The sequence below is a fragment of the Heloderma suspectum genome, chromosome 1 (assembly GCF_057233095.1).
Source record: "Heloderma suspectum isolate Gila_16-S chromosome 1, 16-S_ref, whole genome shotgun sequence".
In the NCBI taxonomy this organism is placed as follows: Eukaryota; Metazoa; Chordata; class Lepidosauria; order Squamata; family Helodermatidae; genus Heloderma; species Heloderma suspectum.
The window spans coordinates 213,145,484-213,167,359 of record NC_139458.1 but is presented as its reverse complement, the minus strand read 5'-3'; the positions used below and the strand labels follow the sequence as shown (position 1 = coordinate 213,167,359).

The window sequence follows — 21,876 nt, the reverse complement described above, 5'->3', positions numbered from 1 at the left end:
CAGTCCGTTAATTCCCAGGGTGATTTATAATCAAAACGCCAAGACTTGGATTCGAAGTTCTCATGAGCAGAGTTCTGCTTGCAGGATACTCCTGGCAGAAGAAGGGGAGGCAATTTTTGCCAATTCCCCCTTCAGCGTCCTGAAAATCTGCTCCATGGTGTTGGGAGACCCTCAGGAACAGCATGGGAGGTGAGACTGGGGGCTGCAGAGGGAATAAACAAATGTCACCACCCCCCGCCCCTTTTCCACCAGCAGGAGCCCCCGCTGGATCAAAGAACCTTCCATGAACAGAAGGGGCCTGTTTGTTTGTGGAAAGGCAGCTCAGGATCCAAGCCAAAAATAATTCCTAATTCACTAAAACACCACAAACAGAAATTAAATCAGCAGAATAAAAGCAGCAATAAAACCAGATGGCAAAACTTCTCCAGTAGTAAAAGCCTGGGATAATAAAAAGGTCTTTGCCTGGTGCCAAAAAAACATTAGCGTGAGCACTAGATGAGCCTCTCAGAGGTGCAAATTCTATCCATGGGGTGCTATAACAGACATATTGTCAGGAGCGCCCTGGCGGCCTCTTTCAGTAGACTCCAATAGCCAACTCAAGACACAGACAAAAGGATTCTTTTCAAGACTTTAATCCTTTTACAACTTAATGACTCTTTCAGATGCTAATCACCAGCGACTAAGCAAGGAACAGCAGAGTAGCCTATGCTCCGAGTAGGCAGTTGATCCCCGTTTGAAGGAGAGTCACTTGAAGACCCTGAACTTATGGGCTAGGGAGAGATCCTCCCTCTTTCCTTTGGGTCCACGGGAGGCGGCCGTTGCTTGCGTGCCAAACGGGAGCTATGCCTCCTTTCTGCGCCCTCCATCGCTCGTCGCTCCCTGCGTCTGCGTCGAGCGTCTAGCAAGCCCCGTTCCCGCACTTTCTCACTGCTAGGATCACTATCTATCTCAGGAATGCCGGCAGAAGGAATCTCTGCCAGCTGCTGTGCCTGTGAGGGATGAGCTGGCTCCTCTCCCACGGATTGCTGATCCTCCTCAGAATCAGAACTGCTCTGGGGTTCTATCGGCTCAGTTTCCACCCTGAGACATCTCTCTCTCCCTGGGGTACCACTCACCTTACCCTCAGATGATGGGGGCTTCCAAAGACTATTGCAGCACATGGGTAAGCTGATGTGGAAATAGATGTTTCTTCAGGACTCAAGCTTTATAAAAAAGAATTTCAGTAGCACATATTTGTGTAATTACATTTTTTTAAATTTTAAATTTTAAGCTCTTTTATTAACTGCTCCCCCCGCCCCATTTCACAGGCCAGATGATGATGATGCCAGCGGCAGGAGTTCCCGCATTTCCCAACTTTGCACTTACTTTCAGCAGAAATACAAGCACCTCTGCCGCCTGGAGCGGGCAGAATCTCATCAAAGGAAATGCCAACATACATTCCGGAAAGCATTGCTGCGGGCAGCCAGCAGAGAGCCAGAGTGCACTGGCCAGCTGATAAGAGAACTCCGAAGAGCATCGTGTACTCGGACCAGGTGAGGGACCATCCACACTAGTGCATCAACTTAATGCACTGTGAAAACATCTATGTGCACGCGCACACGCACACACCAGTCATTTCAGTAAAACTTTGAATAAAGGTTTTTGTAGGAGCAAAGTCTAAGAAACCAAATGTTCTAGTATGCCATTCAGGGGAGCAAAATCTGTTGTGAACAATTAATTTTTACAAAAACATGGTAAATTCAAGCACAGTTTTTCCATATACTAAGTTTTTTCCCTAGTTCTTCATTTCATAAGACTATTATTTTTTCAGCATAGGAACATAGCAAGCTGCCTTATGCTGAGTGAGACCATTGGTCCATCTAGCCCAATATTGTTGACATTGACTGGTAGCGGCTCTCCAGAGTTTCCTGCAGGAGTTTTTCCAGTTCTACGTGGAGACACTGGGGATCTGCTGCTGAGCTACGGCCCCTCTACCAAACCGCAACACACACATGTGAATGTTTAGTTACTAATAATCACACCTCTTTTTAGCTCATGGTATCTATAAAAACTAATCACTGTCTCAAAATTGCTAGAATAGAAAGTGGATATGAAATTTCAAAGCAATAAACATCCCAGTACCTGACCAAAATTTTAAGTTTGGTATTTGAAATTTTGGAAATGCACCATTTGAATTTGGAAAGACCACTATATGTAGTTGATAGTCATTATCTCCCCCCCCCCCCGCCCCCTGCAACATAAGTTGGGAGTATTCACACATAGTAAGTTCATTCCAAATTTGGATTAAGAAGTCAGAATGTTATGGATTTGAAATCTAAATTCAGATTGGTTTCAACTCTGCGGTAAGACATGGAGGCGATAATCCAGTGACTGAGTATCATAGACACCTGTGAGCTTTTTCCTTAATCAGCCTTGGAATGGTTTGTGTTGGCCATTCTTCACCTCCCTTGGCTGACAGTAGAGCCTGGCTGTACATTCAGATCTCCGTGTTGCTAATTAAATGCACATTTCCTAACTTCAATGCTGGTGTTATATTAAATAAAAATAATTGCTGTAATGCAGCTTTTGCTTTAACAGTTTTAAATGGGAGAGGCCATAGCTCAGGAGTAGAGCATATGCTTTGTGTACAGAAGGCCCCAGGTTCAATCTCTGGCATCTCTAGTTAAACAGATCATATGTAGCGGGGTTGGGAAAAGCCCCTACTTGACATCCTGTAGAACTGCTGTCTGTCCTTGATCAGTACTTCATGCCAAAGCAGGAGTTGGAACTGGAGCAGATGCAGGGCACGGGGGCTAGAGCTGAGCAAAGAAGCTCAGTAGAGAGTTGCTATCCCAGAAAGAGGCCAGGGCAGACAGACAGGCCTATATCTTTACTGCCAGCCCCTCCACTTCCTGGTAATGTGCTGGGTCATTGCTCACAGCTGAATCTTTCCTGTGTGACTTCTTCCCCTTCCTGAGGAGGCACCTGGTGATGGAGCCTCCTGGCAGTCAAATGAACACTCCCATGCTGATCCTGGGCTTCCCACCAGGTCTCCTGCCACCTACACTTATGAGGCATGGGGGGTGGGAAAAGGGGGCCTGGAATCAGGTCGAGGCAGGGCCCAGGATGTGGTTGGAAAGGTTGTTGGGGGGTTCAGGAAGGTTGTCCATGAGACTTGTGACTTCGGCCTCCCTTAGGAACATAACAGGTCATTGCACTCCCACCCCAGCCATGCTGGGCTTTTCCACAGAGTCCCACACCTATTCTTAAGGGAGGCCTTTCCAGGGTCTTGGTCAGGCAGGATCCAGACACTGCCAGTCAGCACGGATGTCAGGAGTGTTTCTGAGTGCAGGGAGTTGGATAGCAGTTTCTGAAGGAGAACCGTCAGACATGGGGGAGGTGTTTTCCCAGGCTAGTCCAGATATGAGTAGGTGTGCTTCTCAGGTTACAAACGTCCAGATGGCTGAGCATGAGGGTCCCTCCTTACCCCCCCCCCCCCGCTGAGAAGCAGTGAACGGAAGGAGGCGGGGTTTGGGGAAGATGACCTAATAGATGCTAGACACAGAGCAGAGAGAGAAGGCAGGGCTGGAACTTAGATGGTCTACTCGATTGGCCTTGTGTGAAAAGCTGCGCTTAGAGGCCTCACGAGAAGAGAGGGACCTCCCCCCCTTAAGTTAGGCTAGCCAGACCGCCTCCCTCTTCAAATGGCAGGCAACGAGAAGAGAGGGACCTCCACCCCTTAAGTTAGGCTAGCCAGACTGCCTCCCTCTTCAAATGGCAGGCAACTCTCGTAAATCCCGTTTGAATTCCCTGAAGGCATTCCTTTGTAGACGGAGAGTCTCTGAGAATTTGCATCTGTATGACCCTGTGAAGTAAAGCTATAGACTGAAGCCTCTTGTCTGTGTATGTTTGGGCGCTGAAGTGGGGGCTAAGGGAATCTTGACAATGGACAACAGTAGCTAGATGAACTAATGATCCAACTTCTTAGAAGGCAGGCTGATAGGTTCAAAAGGTTAGCACTTTTATACTATGCCGTTGTGCTGGTGTATCTTCTTGTACCACTGGGAGAATATCTGAGGGCCTGGCTATCTGAGGGACCACCTATCTTGGTATGAACTTACTCAGTTACTAAGATCAGCAGGGATGGCCCTTTTGAAGTCACTCTCACTTGCAGAAGCTTGTTTGTCGTTCACTCGGGAAAGGGTGTTCTCAGCATTGCTCCCAAACTCTGGAACACACACCCCATGGAGTTGCGACTGACTCCCATGCTCTCTGCATTCAGGAATCAAAACACACAACTTTTTAACATGGCTTTTTAAATTGTTATGCTTTTTAATGTTGTTTTTAATGTTTTATTATGTTTTCATGTGGAGACGTCGTTTATGTTTGAATTTTTTGTAAAGCGCCTTGGTTGGCCTCAGAAAGGCCATATAGAGGTACAATCAGTCAATAATAACACCATAGTTTGTGGTGTTGTGGTGCAGAAATTGATGCTGCCCATCTTAATCCATTTATTCCTGCCACAGAAAGCCCTGGGTGCTTTTTTCATGAAACAGCCTTCCTACATGCAGTGCATGGCAGTTGTCTAATCTGGGTGTTTCCAGAGCATGGATAACTGTTGCCAGGCTATTTCCATCCAGGAGGAGCTGTAGCTGACTCACCAGCCACAACTGGTGGAAGGCACTCAAGGCCATTGATACTATTTGGGGCTCCAGTAACAAAGCTGGATCTAGGAGCAGCCCCCGACTATGCATTTGATCCTTCAGAGAAAGTGCAACCCCATCCAGAACATGTTGAACTCCATTCAACATGGTAAGGAGAATGACCTACCAAAATTATTTCCATCTTGTCTGGATGGAGCTTCAGTTTATTGTCCCTCATCCAGTCCATTACTGATTCCATGCTTCAGTTCACCACTTTCATGGCTTCCCCTGACTCAGATATTAAATAAACTTGAATGACCTCAGCCTGTTGATGATACCTCACTTCTAAATCCCCGGATGACCTTCTGCAGCAGCTCCGTGTAGATGATAAAAGTATTGGAGACAAGTCAGAACCTTGCAAGATCCCACAGGCCCAAACAGAAGTCTTCCCACTTCCAATCATAGAATAGTGGGGTTGGAAGGGGCCTATAAGACCATTGAGTCCAACCCCCTGCTCAGTGCAGGACCCCTTGCTCAATGCAGGATATTGTGCCTCCAATCCCCTACCCAGGGAGTCTCTAAAAAAGGATACTGTGGTTGGTGGTATTGAAGGCTACCTAAAGATACAGGAGGATAGGCAGGTTCATACCCATTAAAGTGACGACGGCAACAATCCTATGGCTGCTAGTCAGCAGCTAGACGGCCATAGGTTATCTGGTTTTCCGGGAACCGACCTTGGAGCCCGCACTCTGAGGTTGGTTCCTGGAGAACTGAACTTTCCCCACTTCTGCGCTGCCTCTGAGGCAGCACGGAAAAGCCCCGTAGTCCATGCTCGCAAGAGGAGCACAGAGTGGCCAAAATGGGGTGTTCCTGGGGGGCATTCTGGGGTGGGGAGGGCAGAAATGCCTGTATGACACATCCAGTGTGTTGTATGGCAGCCTCCTCCCTTGCTCAACCACTCCGTGCTTCTCCTGCCCTGCATTGGATAGGCGGTCCCCTCTGAGTTCAGAAGCAGCCGCCTATCTGCCTAGGATTGCGCCCTAAGTCAGTGTTTGTACCATACCAAGTTGAAGTAGATCTAGGTAACTGGTACACATTTGCATTATTTTGCACAATTTATTCTGAAGTTTTTGATACTTTACGTCATTGTTTCTGATTTTGCTAGTCCGGGGGGTGGGGGGCAGGAATAGTGAAACTGTGTCCAAAACCACTGAGGATCTTACTCAGCCACCTCTCCAATTTCTAAGATTTCAGTAGGTATCGTCTACAAACTTTCAAGCATGTCTTCACATTCGCATGGGCTAGGAAAAGGGCTTTAAAAAAAATAGGGAAGCTGAGATTCTCAGGAAGCAGAATTCTACACCTCCTGTGGAATCATAGTACATGCAAAGCCTTCATTATAAACCTTAAAACAGTATATACTAAGTGTTTGGGTTCTGTTTATACACCTGGTCCAATAAGGACAGTATAGGTCTCCATTAATTATTCTTTATTAAATAGATGCGTGGAGGGTAGGCTTATTGGTCACTGCAAGGAGGCACAAACTCTGTCTGTACTAGATGCTAAAGTCTAACAACAGGGGATGGATACAAGCATCATCCCCTATTTCTGAATTTCCTTGCAGTGTGTGTGCCATGATACTTCCAGAATGCTGACCTAGGCATGGAACTATTGGCCTCCTTAATGGTCATGTCAGTTCTTAACTTCCTGATATCCTTTTGTTTCAGCACAAGCCAAGTGAAGAAGAGAGATGCATCACCATGTAGTGGAATGACGAAGGGTGAATCATGCACCAACAAGGCTCTTCCATTCACCAAACATTGTTTTCAACGTATCTTTTTCATTGTGCACCTGTTCATGTTGTAGGTGAGGAAGTATAATTAGTTACTTCTGGCCAGCTTCCATTTCCAGTGAATATTGCCAGGAGGCTCCTGCCAATTTTTCCAAATCTAGTTTGTTTGCACCTTTTCCGCATCGACCTGTCTCGCACCTAGCCGATTGCTTGTCGTGCCTCTTCTGCTTTACCATACCACCCACAATTGGCTCCTTCAATGGTTGTGCTGCATGCCGCTAAACATGAGGCTAAACAACCCAACGGTTAATCCGTGGTTTGTTTTTGGGTTAACCACTGGGTTGTTTAGCCACTAAACAACCCAGCAGTCCAGGTTCACATGTCACTTTGCAAACCTATGAAGGAACTGATTGTAGTTTTGTGGTAAAGTGGAAGGCAGCATGCTCGCTCATGCACCACAACCCATCAGTTTTTAAACCAATAGGTTGTTGTTACGTGTGAACAGGGCCATTGTGGAGCAAGAGACCAGGTTGAATTTTCGACACTATCTTTGTGTCATTGATTTATAAGATGAGAATTATCTGTTAGAAAATTATAAATATTTTTCTGCTGGATATGCGTGTTTGCACCACAGTTTGTGATTTCTTGCTTAGAAACATTTAAGGCAGAGTAACCTTATTTCTTCTAAATATGTAGACTTGATGGGGACAAGTTCAGGGAAAGATACAATGGCTAACACATTAGCAGTAAGGATGTATCATGGGATCTGCTAGTTAAAATTGTTGTTGTGAACCACCCAGAGAGCTTTGGCTATTGGGCGGTATAGAAATGTAACTAATTAATTAATTACTGTGTACATAAATGACTCCAAATCTGGCCCAGATCTGAAGGATTGGGACAGTTTGACAGTTACAGATCCATTGTTATTACTGAGTCCTGGTCTTAGGGCAACAGGAGCTTGAAGATCATGCCCTGCCCTGCTACACTGAAAGACCAAGTAAGTGGTTAATCTGTCCCATAGACTTACAGTCTACAGGGCAGACCCACCCTGCCCTGTAGACTTAACAGTCTCCAGCCTGTCTCTCTGGTGTATCATTGGAAGAGGACATCAGGGCAGGTTTTGATGTGGCACAACCTCCACTTTTCTACTCTGACTGATCACATCAGACAGGGAGCTGCAGGTAGGAAATGACTGCTACCTATAACTACTGGGAATGTTCAGATATTAGGGGATTTTTCACAGGTACTCAAGATACCATTTAAAATTGCAGGCTGATAAGAGAGACTTGGGTGAATCCTTATGCAGTTGGATGCCCTCTGAGGCATCAAAGGGACCCAGAAGCAAAGGTAGAACCTGGTAGCAGATGGGGTGCAGGAACTGTTTAGGACCTAGTCAGCATTTGAATTTGTCTCTCTTCAGGTTATTGGCATCTAATTGCATGATTAGTGAGGAACCAACAACCTTACAGAGCTGACGTGTATCAGTTGTTAAATGGAAGCACACTGATGATGGCCTTGTCTGTGTGAGGCTGGCTCACACAGAAAATCTGAATTATCTCGTAGCTTAAATTGCTTTAAAGGGTGTCAGCAGGGTATGCAGACGTAAAGAATGTGAGGAAATAAAATGACCTATAAAGAACAAGAGATGAAAGATATATAACCCGCAGTATCAGTAGAAATGGCAGAGACCAGGGAGAATGGGAGTTCTTACGTTAGAAAATCTGTACAAAGGAGGAGCCTGAGCATGAGTACATGAAATTGCAGGAGCAAAGAAAGGAAAAGGAAAAGACTCCAAATTCAACAAGCTCAGAATGTTAATGAGCCATCTCTCTTCCCCACTCTCCTCACCACCACCACACACACCTTATAAATTCACTTAGGGGGTTTTTACCGCTTCTTTCCCGCTGCTCCTCTCTAATCACAAACTTAGCCTTAATTTTACAATCACTCTAGGCAGTCAAGGACTGAGAATTATAAAGGGAACAATGAAGACAAGAATGGCTAAGGACAGAAAGAGCCTTTGTAGATGAGACGAGAACAAAGTATTTGAAAGGAAGTGGCATGTTGAAGGTTGGCAGACTGCTGAAATGCTTTTAAAGTCTGGTTTCAGCATGACTGTTTGTAGACTAGATTTGGCTAATTAGATATGTTGGTGGACTAATTCACATATCTGGCAGCCCCCACACAGTTACCTCAGGCTCTGCAGAAGGCTGCCAAGTCCACAGCAGGGTTGCGCTTTGTGTATGAACTGGTGCCTCCTATGGAGGATATAAACCAGGGGTGGGCAACTTGTGGCCCTCCAGATGTTTTGACTTACAGTTCCCATGATCCTTCACCATTAACTGTACTGGCTAGGACTGATGGGAGTTGTGGCCTTCCAGTTGGCCTACAAGTTGCCTACTCCTGTAAATGCTGGTGCCGTGCTTTGTGTGAGCACAGCAGCCCTTGTTTGAGCTGCCACAGAGATTATTCATTGGTGTTCGTATCCTAAATCGCTGCCCCATGTTTATGCCATCAAGGAAGGAGTCCCTGGATATAGTAGTCATTTGTGTTTGCTCACTTCCTCTGTATTGCCTGAAATAATGGTCATGCCACTGATCGCCTGGCTACTTGTTGAAGAGGTGAAGTGAGTGCCCTTATCTTGAAAAAACAAGGAAGACTCTTGTGGCACCCTAAAGCCTAACACATTTATTCTGGCATAACCTTTTGTGGACTATAGACCTCTTCCTCAGATGCCTGGGCTATTATGGAGAGTTTCAGGTTTATATACAGTACACATGGGGTGGGGGTGGGGTGAACGGGAAGAATTATAAACAGTGAGGCTAGACGGAAATTAAATGCCGAAAGTACTGAGAGTGACAATCACATTATTAACAGTGGTCATTCGCAATGCAGTTGTTTCTGATAACACAAACATCCTGATCCTAGGTAAGCCAGTTAACACATAAAAATCCTTTATCCTGATTCAAGCCACTGGTGATAGAATTAAACTCGTTGATGAATTCTAACTCAGCAGTCTCTTGCTCTGATCGCCCTTTGAAGTTTCTTTGCTCCACAACAGCCACCTTAAAGTCAGTGACAGAGGGCTTCTCCTGCTATATATAGCTTTTATCCTGCTATTGAGATTCGTTACTCACAGAAGTTTGCAGGACCTTTAGATGACATCGTCAACTTCCAGGGTCTCTCCTGCGCTAAATAACCTTTATTCCATTTTTTAAAACATCAGCGATAGTGACCTATAAAATTACAGCACTTGAGTTCTGCTTGAGTTCCCTTGTGAAAAGAGGAAAACCTGCAATGAGAGGAGCTAGACCACAGTGTCATCTAGTGGCTGTGTGATGAAATGTATTGAAGGCGCAGATAAGGGGGGAAAGCGGGAGAAGGAAGTGAGTGTAAAGGGAGTCCGCCGTGATCCTGCATTTAAAATGGAAGCAGAAACCCCATTTTAAATGCAGGAATTTAGGCTGGTGTAGAAATGCTCAGAGTGTCCTGGGAGGCTGAAGTGTTTTCCCACTGGCTTTTGAATATTGCCATTTCTGATGTCACATTTGTGTCCATTTATTCTTTTCCATAGCCATTGGCCTATTTGCCCTATGTAGAATGCAGAAGGGCCCTGTTGATGGAAGATGGAATGTAGCACATTGAAAGATGAGCAAGTGAATAACCCCCAAATATTGAGGGTGACATCATTAGGTCGTGTAATAGGGTTTCCCAAATCAGCCCTTTCAGTCATAGAGTCATAGAATCATAGGGTTGGAAGGGGCCTACAAGACCATCAAGTCCAACCCCCTGCTCAGTGCAGAAAGCCTGATTCCCAGACGGTCTCCCATCTAAGTACTAACCAGGGCTGACCCTGCTTAGCTTCCGAGATCAGAGGAGATTCGGCGCATCCAGTAAATACAGGAACAAAGCCAGCGAAGAGCTGTTTCTGGAAAACACATCATGTAAACGTGCTCAGAGAAGGAAAGTGCTGGTGCAAATTGTGGGGCATGGGGTGGAATTAATTATAGAGAGATTAAAGATTCACTAAGTTTATCTTTTCTGAGCAATATAATTTCAAATTCAGGATCCAATTTATTGACTTCCTCTGTGTGTCATCTTTCATAAAGGCAGGAAGATTTTACGTTTTTAATGTCTTCCTATATATGGATGACAGAAATCCTCTTTTTAATATTTGAGTATGGATTGTCATTAGTGGGTTAGAAAGCAAACCTATTGATTGCGTTGCCCCCCATAAATGACAATATTGATTAAGGATCTCCAAGAAACAGACACATGAACTCATTAGCAAAATAGCTACTTCAGTAAACTCGACTTAGTAAATTACAAAATCACGAGTAGTTCTGCTTGATGGCAGTTTTCAGCTTTAACTCTTGACTTCACATCTCCTGTAGCTTGAAACATAAATGACATTTCATGGAATTGGTTGAAATTTAGATCTTAACTGAAAACAGAATCCAAGGCATTATATTTTTTTCTCTTTTGAAAATCAAATAGTTTTCCCTCTAGTTTTGAATGTTATTCCTGACACAAATATATATAGATATCCTCTTGAACCGGTCGCAGCAGCTGTTCTCAAGCTGCACAGCCAAGTTTGCCGATGGACAGCAATGCTCTGTGCCAGTTTTTGACATTACACATCAGACACCCCTGTGTGAAGAACACGCCAAAAAAATGGTAAGTATATTTGATTGTCAGAATACTTGAAGAAAACACACCCAACCCAACAGTGGGTTGTATGCAAAGGTGTAATGCCACTAATGCAAATGACGTTGCGCTAGTGGAAACCAAGTTCAGAACTGTGCGCAAGGGGAGAAGGCAACTAAACTTCAACTTGCTCAACCACTTGCCGACCTTATGTTTACAGTGTGGTGTGCTAGCGCTTGTACATCAGGAAAATGCACCACAGCTCTGCTCGTGCAGCAATTTCTTCCACCAATGGTACATTGGATTTTGGCCAGTATTTCCAGCAAACCACAACATAACATCAGAGTGCAGCATGTTCCACTTTCACATCTCCCTTCAGAAGGCTGTAATTTGGGCTTTGAATGGGGCCGCCATGTCTCTTCTGTCAATAATGATTAAAAATCCATATCTACCTGAGCTACCTTAAAAGATTACATGGGGGAGGGGGGACTTCAGAGCTCCATCGTCACTTGATCCCATGAATGCTTATTTGGAACCAAGTCTGACTGCGTTCAGTAGTCCCAGGTAACAGCCGAAGAATTATTTTTGCCCTCTGTGTGTGTATCCATCTTCTGCTTATTTTCTCACCATAGACCAGCCTTTTGAAACCTGGCATCCTCCAGATATTTTGGATTTCAATTCCCATCAGCCCAAACCAGCATGGCCAATGGTTATTAATGCTGGGAGTTGTGGTCTAAAACATCTGGTGGGCACCAGGTTGGAGAAGGCTGCCATAAACTTAATCTTTCAGGCTGTCATATTGGTGTGCCACACTGAAGTGGAAGAAGTGTTTCAGTTATTTCACACAGTTTACTTCTGTTTCCCAGATAGATGTTGCTTCCATTTGTGTTACTCAGTGAAGCACAAACTCTTACAATTTAACTCAGGTTTTCTTTTTTCCTCAGGCAATCCCCATACTGCCTCTGAAAGGCTTGAAGATTATTCCCTGCCTTTTCTCTTTGCTAGGCACAGAAAATTATGTCATAGTTCTCATAGTAACAACTGGAGTCTGAATTTGGCTAATTCTAAGATCACATCAATGACTCTCATTTTGTCATTGGGTAGTTGCTTGCTTAGTAGCACAAAGGTCAAATTGGGCTCCCCTAAACCAAGTTCCCAAACAGCCTTTTTTAATTACAGTGCTTTGTTAAACACTTGCAGCATTAATGCAGACATGTGCACAAAATACAGCCTACACACCACCCACCATTGGTGCAAGCAAGAATGCAACGAGTTGAGTTTCATTATTTTTTCAAGTTATCAGGTGTTCTGTTTTGCTTTTCATAACATAGAAATGTTTTGGAGTGGCAAAGAAAGACAAAAGGACTTGTTCTTCATGTGTTCTTACCATTCTCACTTTAAAAGGACAACTTCTTGAGAGGAGACAGCTCCCGTAAAGTTCAGCACCAGCAGCAGAGGAAACCCAGGAAAAAAACAAAGCCACCTGCGCTTACCAAAAAACACAAGAAGAAGAGAAGGCGAGGGCCACGACGTCCCCAAAAACCAATTCCCCCTGCTGTGCCCCAAGGAAACCTCAGTATGCCCACCAGCGTCTCACTGCCAATGGAGATATCCCATATACGGTCAGTGCCCAGCAGCGATTAATTTTTAAACTGACTACCCAGCATTGGAAAAGATGGGCCAAGTGAATAAATATATTCTATGAGAAAAAGGATAAGTACATTTGAAATTCTATGTGCACTTACTTGAGGATAAGTCCCATTGAACACAGTGGGATTTACTTCTGAATAAACATGCATAGGAACAGGGTGCAAGTTTACTTTCATGCAATTATGGGTCATGGATAGTAATAGAGGGGTGAATGGTTGCGGGCAGTTATTCCACACACTTGCAGAATTATCACTCACTCATTTACCTCTTAACTGTGCATTGCTGCCTGGCCAGGTTTCCAAGGACTATTTATTATGCTAACTTGGAGGCAGTTTTAACCAGTCTTTATGACCTAATGTAACGCTCTTTGCTACTGATGTAGTGTTCTTTTCATATAGTACAGCTCTTTCCTTCCGTAATAAATTGCCCCATCACATAGGCAGACCTTTGCTTTGGCATTGTATATTTGCATGCTCCTTATGCATCTGAGAGTATTGAAAAAGGCAGAATTGTATTTATGTGGCTGACATATCTTACCAATAGAATCTGAGGATTAAATTAGTATGAGATTTAACACTACTAAGGGAGCAATCCTATGGCTGCTAGTCAGTGGCTAGACAGCCATAGGATAGGTCGGTTCCTGGAGACCTGACCCCCACTGCCTCCAGCACCACCTTGTAGCCAGATTCGATCGGCCCCATTCTCCGCACTCGTAAGAGCGGCGTGGAATGGCGAAAAGGGGGCGTTCCCGGGGGCGGGGCAGGGAGATCAGAAATGCCAGTACGACACATCCTATGTGTCATCCAGGCGCCACTTCCCATGCTCTGAAATCGGCTGTCTAGCTGCGAAAGCAGGGCTGGGGGAGCGAGGAGGAGATCTGCTCCTCGCCACTCTTCCCGCCCTGCGCTGGATAGGTGGTTGTCCCTGGGGTCGGAGGCAACCGTCCATCTTGATAGGATTGCTCCTTTAATGGCTTCTTTCTAGTAATATAAGCCAATCTTAATAGCGGCTGAGCTGGCAAAACAACGAATGTCAGTCAACGAACATATTAAGATGTTCTTCCAAACTAACCTGGTGCCCTCCGGATGTTTTGGACTTCAACTCCCATCAGTCCCAGCCAGCATGGCCAATGCTCAGGAATGCTGGGAGTTGTAGTCCAAAGCATCTGATTGCAACCAGGTTGTGGAAGGCTGTTCTGAACCGTGGTTTGGAGGAGTGTCTTAATGCAGCCAGTGTCTCCTAGATTTTTTGATGCCAGGGTGCAGTTTTCTTCTGGATTAAAACAGGAGGTGAATTCGTACTTACTAGGTGATACGTATATAATATCTTGAACAGCCTCCAGAACCTTGGGCAGGCATCCTCCTTGAAACTTGAGGAGAGCCTGGTTAATATTGCTTCCTGGCATTCCTCCCTCCCTTTTGCCCAGTCAAGGCTCAGGAATGGAACCATTCTTTCTGGGCAATGGTGACACTTCAGGGATTCCCCTATACCTGCCTGCCTAAGTGTGGGCTGAGTTGAGGAATCCCTCTGCATCTTCGCTCACTGCCCATATTTGGGAAAAAAGAGGGATGGAGAGGATCAATTCTGCATCAGTTCTCACAGTTCCAAATGGCATGGGGTGATGGCTGCATCCATCATGTCTCAGTGTTGAAGACACACTTAAGCTTCCCTTGCATCACACTGGTAGTGCAAGAGGTACACAGTTTGGGAATCATTGGCACAAGTTCATGCAGTAGTCCAGCCTCCCCCAACCTGGTGGCCTCCAGGTGTTTTAGACTACAACTCCCAGCATTCCTGACCATTGGGCATGCTGTCTGGAGCTGATGGAAGTTGCAGTCTAAAACACCTGGAGAGCACCATGCTGGGGAAGACTGCAGTAGTCTCTTTTCCTACTTCTGTGCCAAAGATTAGCACAGCAGCTTCAGCAAGCACCTTCTGCACCAACTTTTGTGCAGCAGTAGAGGTAGAAAAGTGGCAGGGCTCTTTCTGGCCCCAGTACATGGGTCCTAGTTACAGCCATGCATCATCTTTAGGGGGAAGAGGTTGCCTGACAAGAGCAGTTTGTAGTGATAGGATACTACTGTAGGATTGCAAATCGCTGCTTTGTCCATAACGACTACAATGGCTCCATAGATTCAGACTGTATGGGCCAGAGGGAACAGTTAAAACCTTTGAAGAGAGAGAGGGAGAACACATATATCCCACCATAGATCAGTGCCCAGCAACCAGTATGGTGCCAAAGTGAAGGGGGTGACTGGTTTCCCTGTATTCTTAGGAGCCCTTCCACACCGGAGCTGAGTACAGACGAGCTGCCAGATGACATCGCCAATGAAATCACAGACATTCCACATGACCTCGAATTGAATCAGGAGGACTTCTCTGATGTCCTGCCGCGGCTGCCTGATGACTTGCAAGACTTTGATTTCTTTGAAGGTACCTTCTCTCTCTTGTTTTACCTGAAAATCAGTGCTGATGGCAAAGAGCAGTTCAAAGCAGAGTTCTCAGATAATGAGGTGAACTCTGTTGGATTTTTGGAAGTTGCTTCATATTTTTAAAAATTAAATAATTTCAGAAAATGCTGAATTTTAAGGATAGAAAAAATCATATCTCAGGCTTCAAGATTTAAAGCATTATCAGGATCCCAGGACTAATCTATTTGGGAATGTCAAGCAGATGTTGTTATCACTTGAAATGTATGTCTCTCCTACTTTGGAGAGTAATCTTGCACAAACTTGTGCAATTATTGGATGATCATATACCCTTAACGCTTGTCTTTTCTATCCCACAAAACTAGATTTTATTTTATTCACATATTAAAATTTGTTGTTCAGTTGTTAAGTCATGACTGTACTTTATGTGAGTTTCTGAAAAGGAATGTTGATCAATGTAAATATTGTGTGGCTTTTCAATATTGTGTTTGACTCTGTGCCTGAATTTGAGGTTATCATTGATTTTTTAATTTATAATAGAATGTTCGATGATGTGAATTTAAAGAGACCTCTGAAAAAGTGTTAAAAGAGGCGGAAAAAGAGCAATTGCGACTAACTATGCATTGGAACAGATTGTAAGCTTTGTATTAGAAAGGGCAGTTTTTGAAGGAAAGACTACAAAGGGCACTTATGTAACTTTGAAGAGGCCAAACTTCTTGCATAATATCCGAAAGATCCAGGAGTGTTAGCCACTCTGCTGCCTAAAAACAGACTCATTCCAAGCTGTATTGCCTGGATGCATGACGGAGTGACTTTTCCCACTTTCATCTCTCTGGGTATTAAAATTGTCCTCCAGGCCCTTCTCCATGTCCCCCCAACCCCACCTTCTGAAGTGAGGCGGGTGACAACTGGGGGCAGGGCCTTTTTGGCTGTGGTGCTCCATCTTTGGAATTTTCCCCCCAGGGAAGCTTGCCTGGAGCCCGCTTCACTAGCATTTTAGTGCCAGGTGAAGACTTCTTAATTCTTCCAGGTCTTAAAAAAAAAAATCAGTTCATGTAATTTTAACATGCCTCTTTGTGCTCTATCCCATTGCCATGCTGTGTTTTACTGGAGGTTTTCACTGCATTTGCATTTTTACATTTTTAGTGTTAGCTGCCTGGGAACACTGTTAAAGAATAGGATTGAAAAGTACTAAGTTAATAAATAAAATTAGGTAGAGAGAAATACAGGCAGTGCATGATTCTGGAAACAGCTGTGCATCAACTGCATCTCTCTCTCTGAGCCATTTATGCTTATAAATCTTTCCCAACCTGGGAATATATTGTATAAATGTTCTAGTATCATTAGGCTGTCACATGGGAATCGGTTGTAAAAGAGAATGACGTGCCCATCCTTATTTTTAATGCTATGCAAATATAATTGGGTTTAGCATTCATTTCATTTATTTTTGCTCTCTTATGCACATCACATACCACTCTAGTCAGTGAAATTAATAGGACCATTCTGTCATAGCCTGGGGCTAGAATTTCATCGAGCCCAACATATGTAAGTCCTAACACTTTGCACTTTGATCTTGTGATGTACAGATCATGCAGTTGGGGCCTACATGCATTGGGATCTATATACATAGACCCTCATATAAATGTGCCAGACCATGTAGTTGTCAGTGGGGCATGCACTTTGGGGATGGGGGTGGGGGTGGGGTGTGATGCCAATCCCCTCCGTGCAGATAAACTCCAACATCTACTGCCATTAGTGCTAATGTTCATTTTTACTATGACTCCTTCATTGATGTATTTGGCTGTGAGCTTAATTCTGTAGTTGTGTGCATTGTTATACTTTGACAATGACTGTGGCTTGGATAATAAATATGTACAGAATGTTACCATAGCATGTTATTAAGGCTTTCTATACTGTACATTCCAAACTCTAAGAACCCCCAGTTCTTAGGATAGCAAATTCTGCAGCAAATTTTTGTATCCCATGTTTGTGTGTCAGTCCCATGGTATACACACAACCCTGATTAATAATGTTCACATGAATGTTGGCCAGTTCTTATGAAACACATATTTTCTGTTTGCATTTATGGTTAAAGCATGTCTTGCCCTCTAAAACAAAAAAAAATCTTTGAAACTTGCAACTGTAGTTGAGAAGAACCTTCTTTTCTTCTTTGGTGTATTAAAATAAATGAAAATTCTTCTCTGACCTATGGTACACCTCTCTGTTATTAATTTAAAAAGTTGCCTCACCAGGGGCTAGTTCAGTTTAGGGAAGCAGATTTTTTTTCCCGAATCAAAATTTTCCAGAAAACTCACATCATTATTCTAAGCACACCTAGCTTCGTAGACAGACTGCTCAAGCTACTCCGTAACATGTAGGTTCATTTTAACAGACGGATAACACTTTTGGTGGACTGGAAAGAATATACATTTTTGTGCAGTATGTATGTAGGATGGGATTGGCAACTTCAAGGGGGTGGGGGCCAATTCTCCACCCCATCCCACTTGGGGCCATACGCCTGACACAGCACCACCAAATTTGCCACCAAAAATCGGTGACATAACACAGCGGTGGCAACCCCCCCCCCCCACATTTTTGCTTTAAATCACTAGTTTGGCAGCAAGGTGGTGGTGAGAGGGCACACAAAAGGCCAGGGTGTGTTACCCACCCCTGATACAGAACATAAGGATGAAGAAGGGCCAAGCTAGACATTACATAAAATAGCACTTGCATGAATACTTTTACAAATGTCAATTGCCACCCCCCAGGGTGGGGATCAGGATCTTCATTGGATCCCTAGCGGGGAAGAGGGGCTTTAACCCTTTGCCCCCTGCTCAGGTCCCAATATTGCATGAAAAAAGGAAGCTCCCATTAAAGTTTACCTCCTGACGCAAATAGCTTGTGCAAGGATCCCTGCAATTTCAGTTAAAAAAACCCCATTCACGTGATTAGCAATTGGGGTCAAATGTCTAGTTTTGTTCTAAGTCTCTAGTGTATTTAACCTCTTTGGCTTATCTCGTAGGCCCGGTATATCCAATGGATACATAAATGGTATGCTAATTAACTATTTTTTAAACATTTAATGCAGGTAAAAATGGAGACCTCCTCCCCACCACCGAAGAGGCAGAGGAGCTGGAACGGGCCTTGCAGGCTGTAACTTCTCTTGAGTGCCTGAGTACTATTGGAGTGCTCACCCAGACGGATGGCGTGCCAGTTCAGGAGCTGTCGGACAGAGGCATAGGGGTGTTCTCCACAGGTGCTGAAACTTCAGGAATTCAATCCTTGAGCCGGGAAGTCAATGCAGATCTAGGTGAGCTGCTGAACGGGCGTATAGTACACGATGACAATTTCTCTAGCCTGGACCTGGATGAGAGCTTGCTCCGTTCCGCTACCTTATCCAACCCACCTACGCCCCTGGCAGGGCAGATTCAGGGGCAATTCTCTGCCCCTGCCAACGTTGGCCTTACTTCTGCCACTCTGATAAGCCAGAGTGGGCTTGGGGAGAGAGCCTTCCCAGGACAGTTCCAAGGACTTCATGATGGCAGCCATGCCTCCCAGAGGCCACACCCTGCCCAGCTGCTAAGCAAGGCAGATGACCTAATCACCTCACGACAGCAATACAGCAGTGACCATTCACACTCCTCACCCCATGGAAGCCATTATGACAGCGAGCATGTGCCGTCGCCCTACAGTGACCATATAACGTCCCCCCATGCCACCTCCTATCCTGGCGAGACCTTGGCAGCTACGTTCTCCGCAGAGATGCCCATCATAGCACAGCATTTGCTCCCGTCGCAGCTGGAGGTGCCACTTAGTGGGGTGGTGAACCCCAGAACTCACTGGGGGAACCTCCCTGTCAACCTTGGGGACCCTTCTCCATTCAGCAACCTGCTTGGCGCAGATGGACACCTCCTTTCCACCTCCCTGTCCACACCGCCTACCACGTCGCACTCAGAGACCACACAGCCTGCCTTCGCCACCGTGACCCCCAACAGCTCCAGTGTGCTTCCGGGGTTACCACAGACCAGTTTTAGTGGCATGGGTGCTGCATCTTCTGAACTCATGGCCTCCACGTCTCCCAAGCAGCAGCTCCCGCAGTTCAGTGCAGCCTTTGGCCATCAGCTGAGTTCCCACAGTGGCATCCCCAAGGACCTGCAGCCCAGCCACAGCTCCATAGCTCCTCCAACAGGCTTCACAGTCACAGGTGCCACAGCTACCAGTACCAATAATGCATCTGCTTCTTTCACCACCTCCAGCTGAGCTTGTCTGACTGTAAATGTCAGGCAGTTGGGGACTTTGTGTTCCCCTCCACCCCACCCACCCACCCACCCTCCATCTTCTCTCTTCCTGGTTTTTGTCATCCCCTTCTTAAAGACGTTTCTTTTTTTTTAATTTTAAACAACAACAAAAAGGGGGCAAAAAGTCCTGATTCAGTACAGACCAGGTTTTTCCTGTCGCTAAGCTGTGCTCTGATGATCTTATGTGCTGTTTATGTATTGGTGCTCATTTACTCCTGGCAGGTTTGCTATACTTACCCAGTTAATACCCCAGTTAGGGAATATAGCACAGATACTGGATGTAATTGACCTTAGACCAAGAAATGAGAAGATGGATGTAATTGACCTTAGAACCAGAAATGAAAAGATACCTCAAACAAAACTAATGCAAGTTCCTAAGGTTCAGATCGGAGCTTTCGGTCCCATTAGCATCTGGGGAGGAAGTGGGGAATTGCTTTATTTTTAAAGGTGCAAATGGGATGAAAGGGAGATCAACCTTTTTAATTTGGTAATTGGGCACTGTAGAATTAAGCCAAGGCCATAGTTCAATGTTCATTCTGTCAGCTTAACAGCGGGCTCTTGACCACCTCTATGAGTGTAGGGATGTGTTTGTGTATTTGCGTGCGTGTGTGTGTGTTTTGATGGGTAAATGGCAGTTCTTTTCTTTCCTGTCCTGAAGAAGCCCCTCTAACCAGTGACTGTTCCTACTGTGAGCTGTGAAAATCAGTTTGTGAAACAGAAGGAAGATTGAATTGGTAGAACAAGTCAGATTGAACCTGTTGGTTCAGCATACCTAGGGTGGTTGTTTAAAAATCTCTAAGTATTGGGATAAATTATAATGATTTGCTTGCTCAGATAAAACCTAACGCTAATTCCTAAAGATGATCAATTACTGCAGTAGTGTTAGTAAGCTGGCATTTGCCAGTAGAGTACAGCATTGTCACGGATTTCTTACATGGAAACAAATTCCTAAATGAAACTGGCAGAACTGTTGTGGACCCCTTTTCCCATTCAAACAAATATAAGAACTGATGAGTGATTTTTACACACTTGCAGCCATCTCCAGATATTGATACTCCAGAAGATTTCTACAGCATTATGATTTCTACAGACCTTATGGTGCTCCATAATATTCTAGAAATATTTAGATACCTTTAAAAATCTATAGTGGGAAGCCAGGTTTGGAGAAAGAACAGGCATCCTAAGTAGGATATAAGCTGCTGAAGTTTTTTGTTTGTTTGTTTTAAAGCAGGCATTTCTCTATCACTTATCAGTGGTCTTGCTAATAAATAACATAAAACTTTTTCAAAGTCAGAGATTCTATTTGTATTTCTGTATGGTCCCTGAAGAGCTGCAAGAATCATATTTTAAGGTGTTTGTCAGCAGATGGGCTACTTCCTCCGTGGAGTGTTATTTATCAAGCAACCCTGTTATTGTCGCTTCACCCACTCACCCCAAATAGGCGTCGTGCTTCTGGTGATGTTGATTCTTCAAGAATCAAAGTAGATTATGCAATGTGTTTCTCCTGAAGTCAAATTCTGCCCAGTGGAAATAATCCTTGCTATTTGGGTTTCCTTCCCCCCTCCCCTCCCCTGGGGTGGACATGGAAAGGTTTTATTATATCTTATGGCAACAGGTTTGAACTGTACATAATTTCAACTAATTTTATAATATATTAAAAAGATATAAAGAGTAGGCGCACTCCAGCAGACTATTTTAATTGGCTTGAGATTGGGAACGTGAGAGAGCTCAAGATTTTCCTTTGTGTCTGAAGCAGTTATTTCCCACCGTAGCTTTTGTATTCCACTTACAATGGTGCTCACGTGAAAAAATCTGGCACAGGCCCTTCTGCTCTCACACTTTTTGGGAGGAAAGGGTTACAAGGATTGCCTGTTGATCTCCCATTAGTTAGAACTGTTGCCTTCTTTTTAAAAAATTGTGCTGCTTATTATCTTGAAAGGATCAGGTAGTAGGAGTCTGCCCTTGAAAAGACATAAGTAGTTGGAAAACATTATTGTGCTTTGAACCTTGTGAAATCTCCCCCCACCCACATTTTGAAATGGAACTGTATAATAAACATCTTAAGTATGGTCGAAATTATATTTATAATGTAAATGTTTAAGCCACGTAAAGAGCTGAGGTAAAGCTCCTTACATCTTCCTTATTCTATTGTAGTGCACAGTGTATTGTGAAATGAGGCTCCACTGGCAGGATGCAATCCCCCCCCCCCCCCAAATCCCGGCCTTTATGCTAAACAGAAAAGATGGTATTGCCCCACTATCCTATCTGTCTCTTCTTTCCATACATTTTGAATAGACAAAGAGGATTAGCTCTTGCAGGAAGGTGATTTGGTTTGGGAAACTACAAACTCTTCCTTGTAACTTATAATCAGTGTCACTATTGGCACTATTTTATCCAGGTATCTGAAAACAGAATGGCTGGGATCCAAAGGCTGCTGT

At 44.5% G+C, this 21,876-nt stretch overlaps 1 protein-coding gene across 2 annotated transcripts in view; it reads left to right on the top strand.

Moving 5' to 3' along the window:
• INO80D (INO80 complex subunit D) overlaps window positions 1-20,730 on the top strand; it is a 40,056-nt gene extending 19,326 nt beyond the window's left edge. The window contains exons 6-12 of one of the 2 annotated variants that reach the window (XM_084818454.1): window positions 85-189; window positions 1,308-1,532; window positions 6,350-6,453; window positions 10,958-11,091; window positions 12,466-12,683; window positions 14,987-15,144; window positions 18,229-20,730. In XM_084818454.1, coding sequence (XP_084674580.1) covers window positions 85-189; window positions 1,308-1,532; window positions 6,350-6,453; window positions 10,958-11,091; window positions 12,466-12,683; window positions 14,987-15,144; window positions 18,229-19,400 — 2,116 coding nt within the window. In that variant the 3' untranslated portion in view covers window positions 19,401-20,730. The remainder of the gene's footprint in view (window positions 1-84; window positions 190-1,307; window positions 1,533-6,349; window positions 6,454-10,957; window positions 11,092-12,465; window positions 12,684-14,986; window positions 15,145-18,228) is intronic. The other variant, XM_084818463.1, reaches the window with a different exon arrangement.
• The last annotated feature ends 1,146 nt before the right edge of the window (window positions 20,731-21,876 follow it).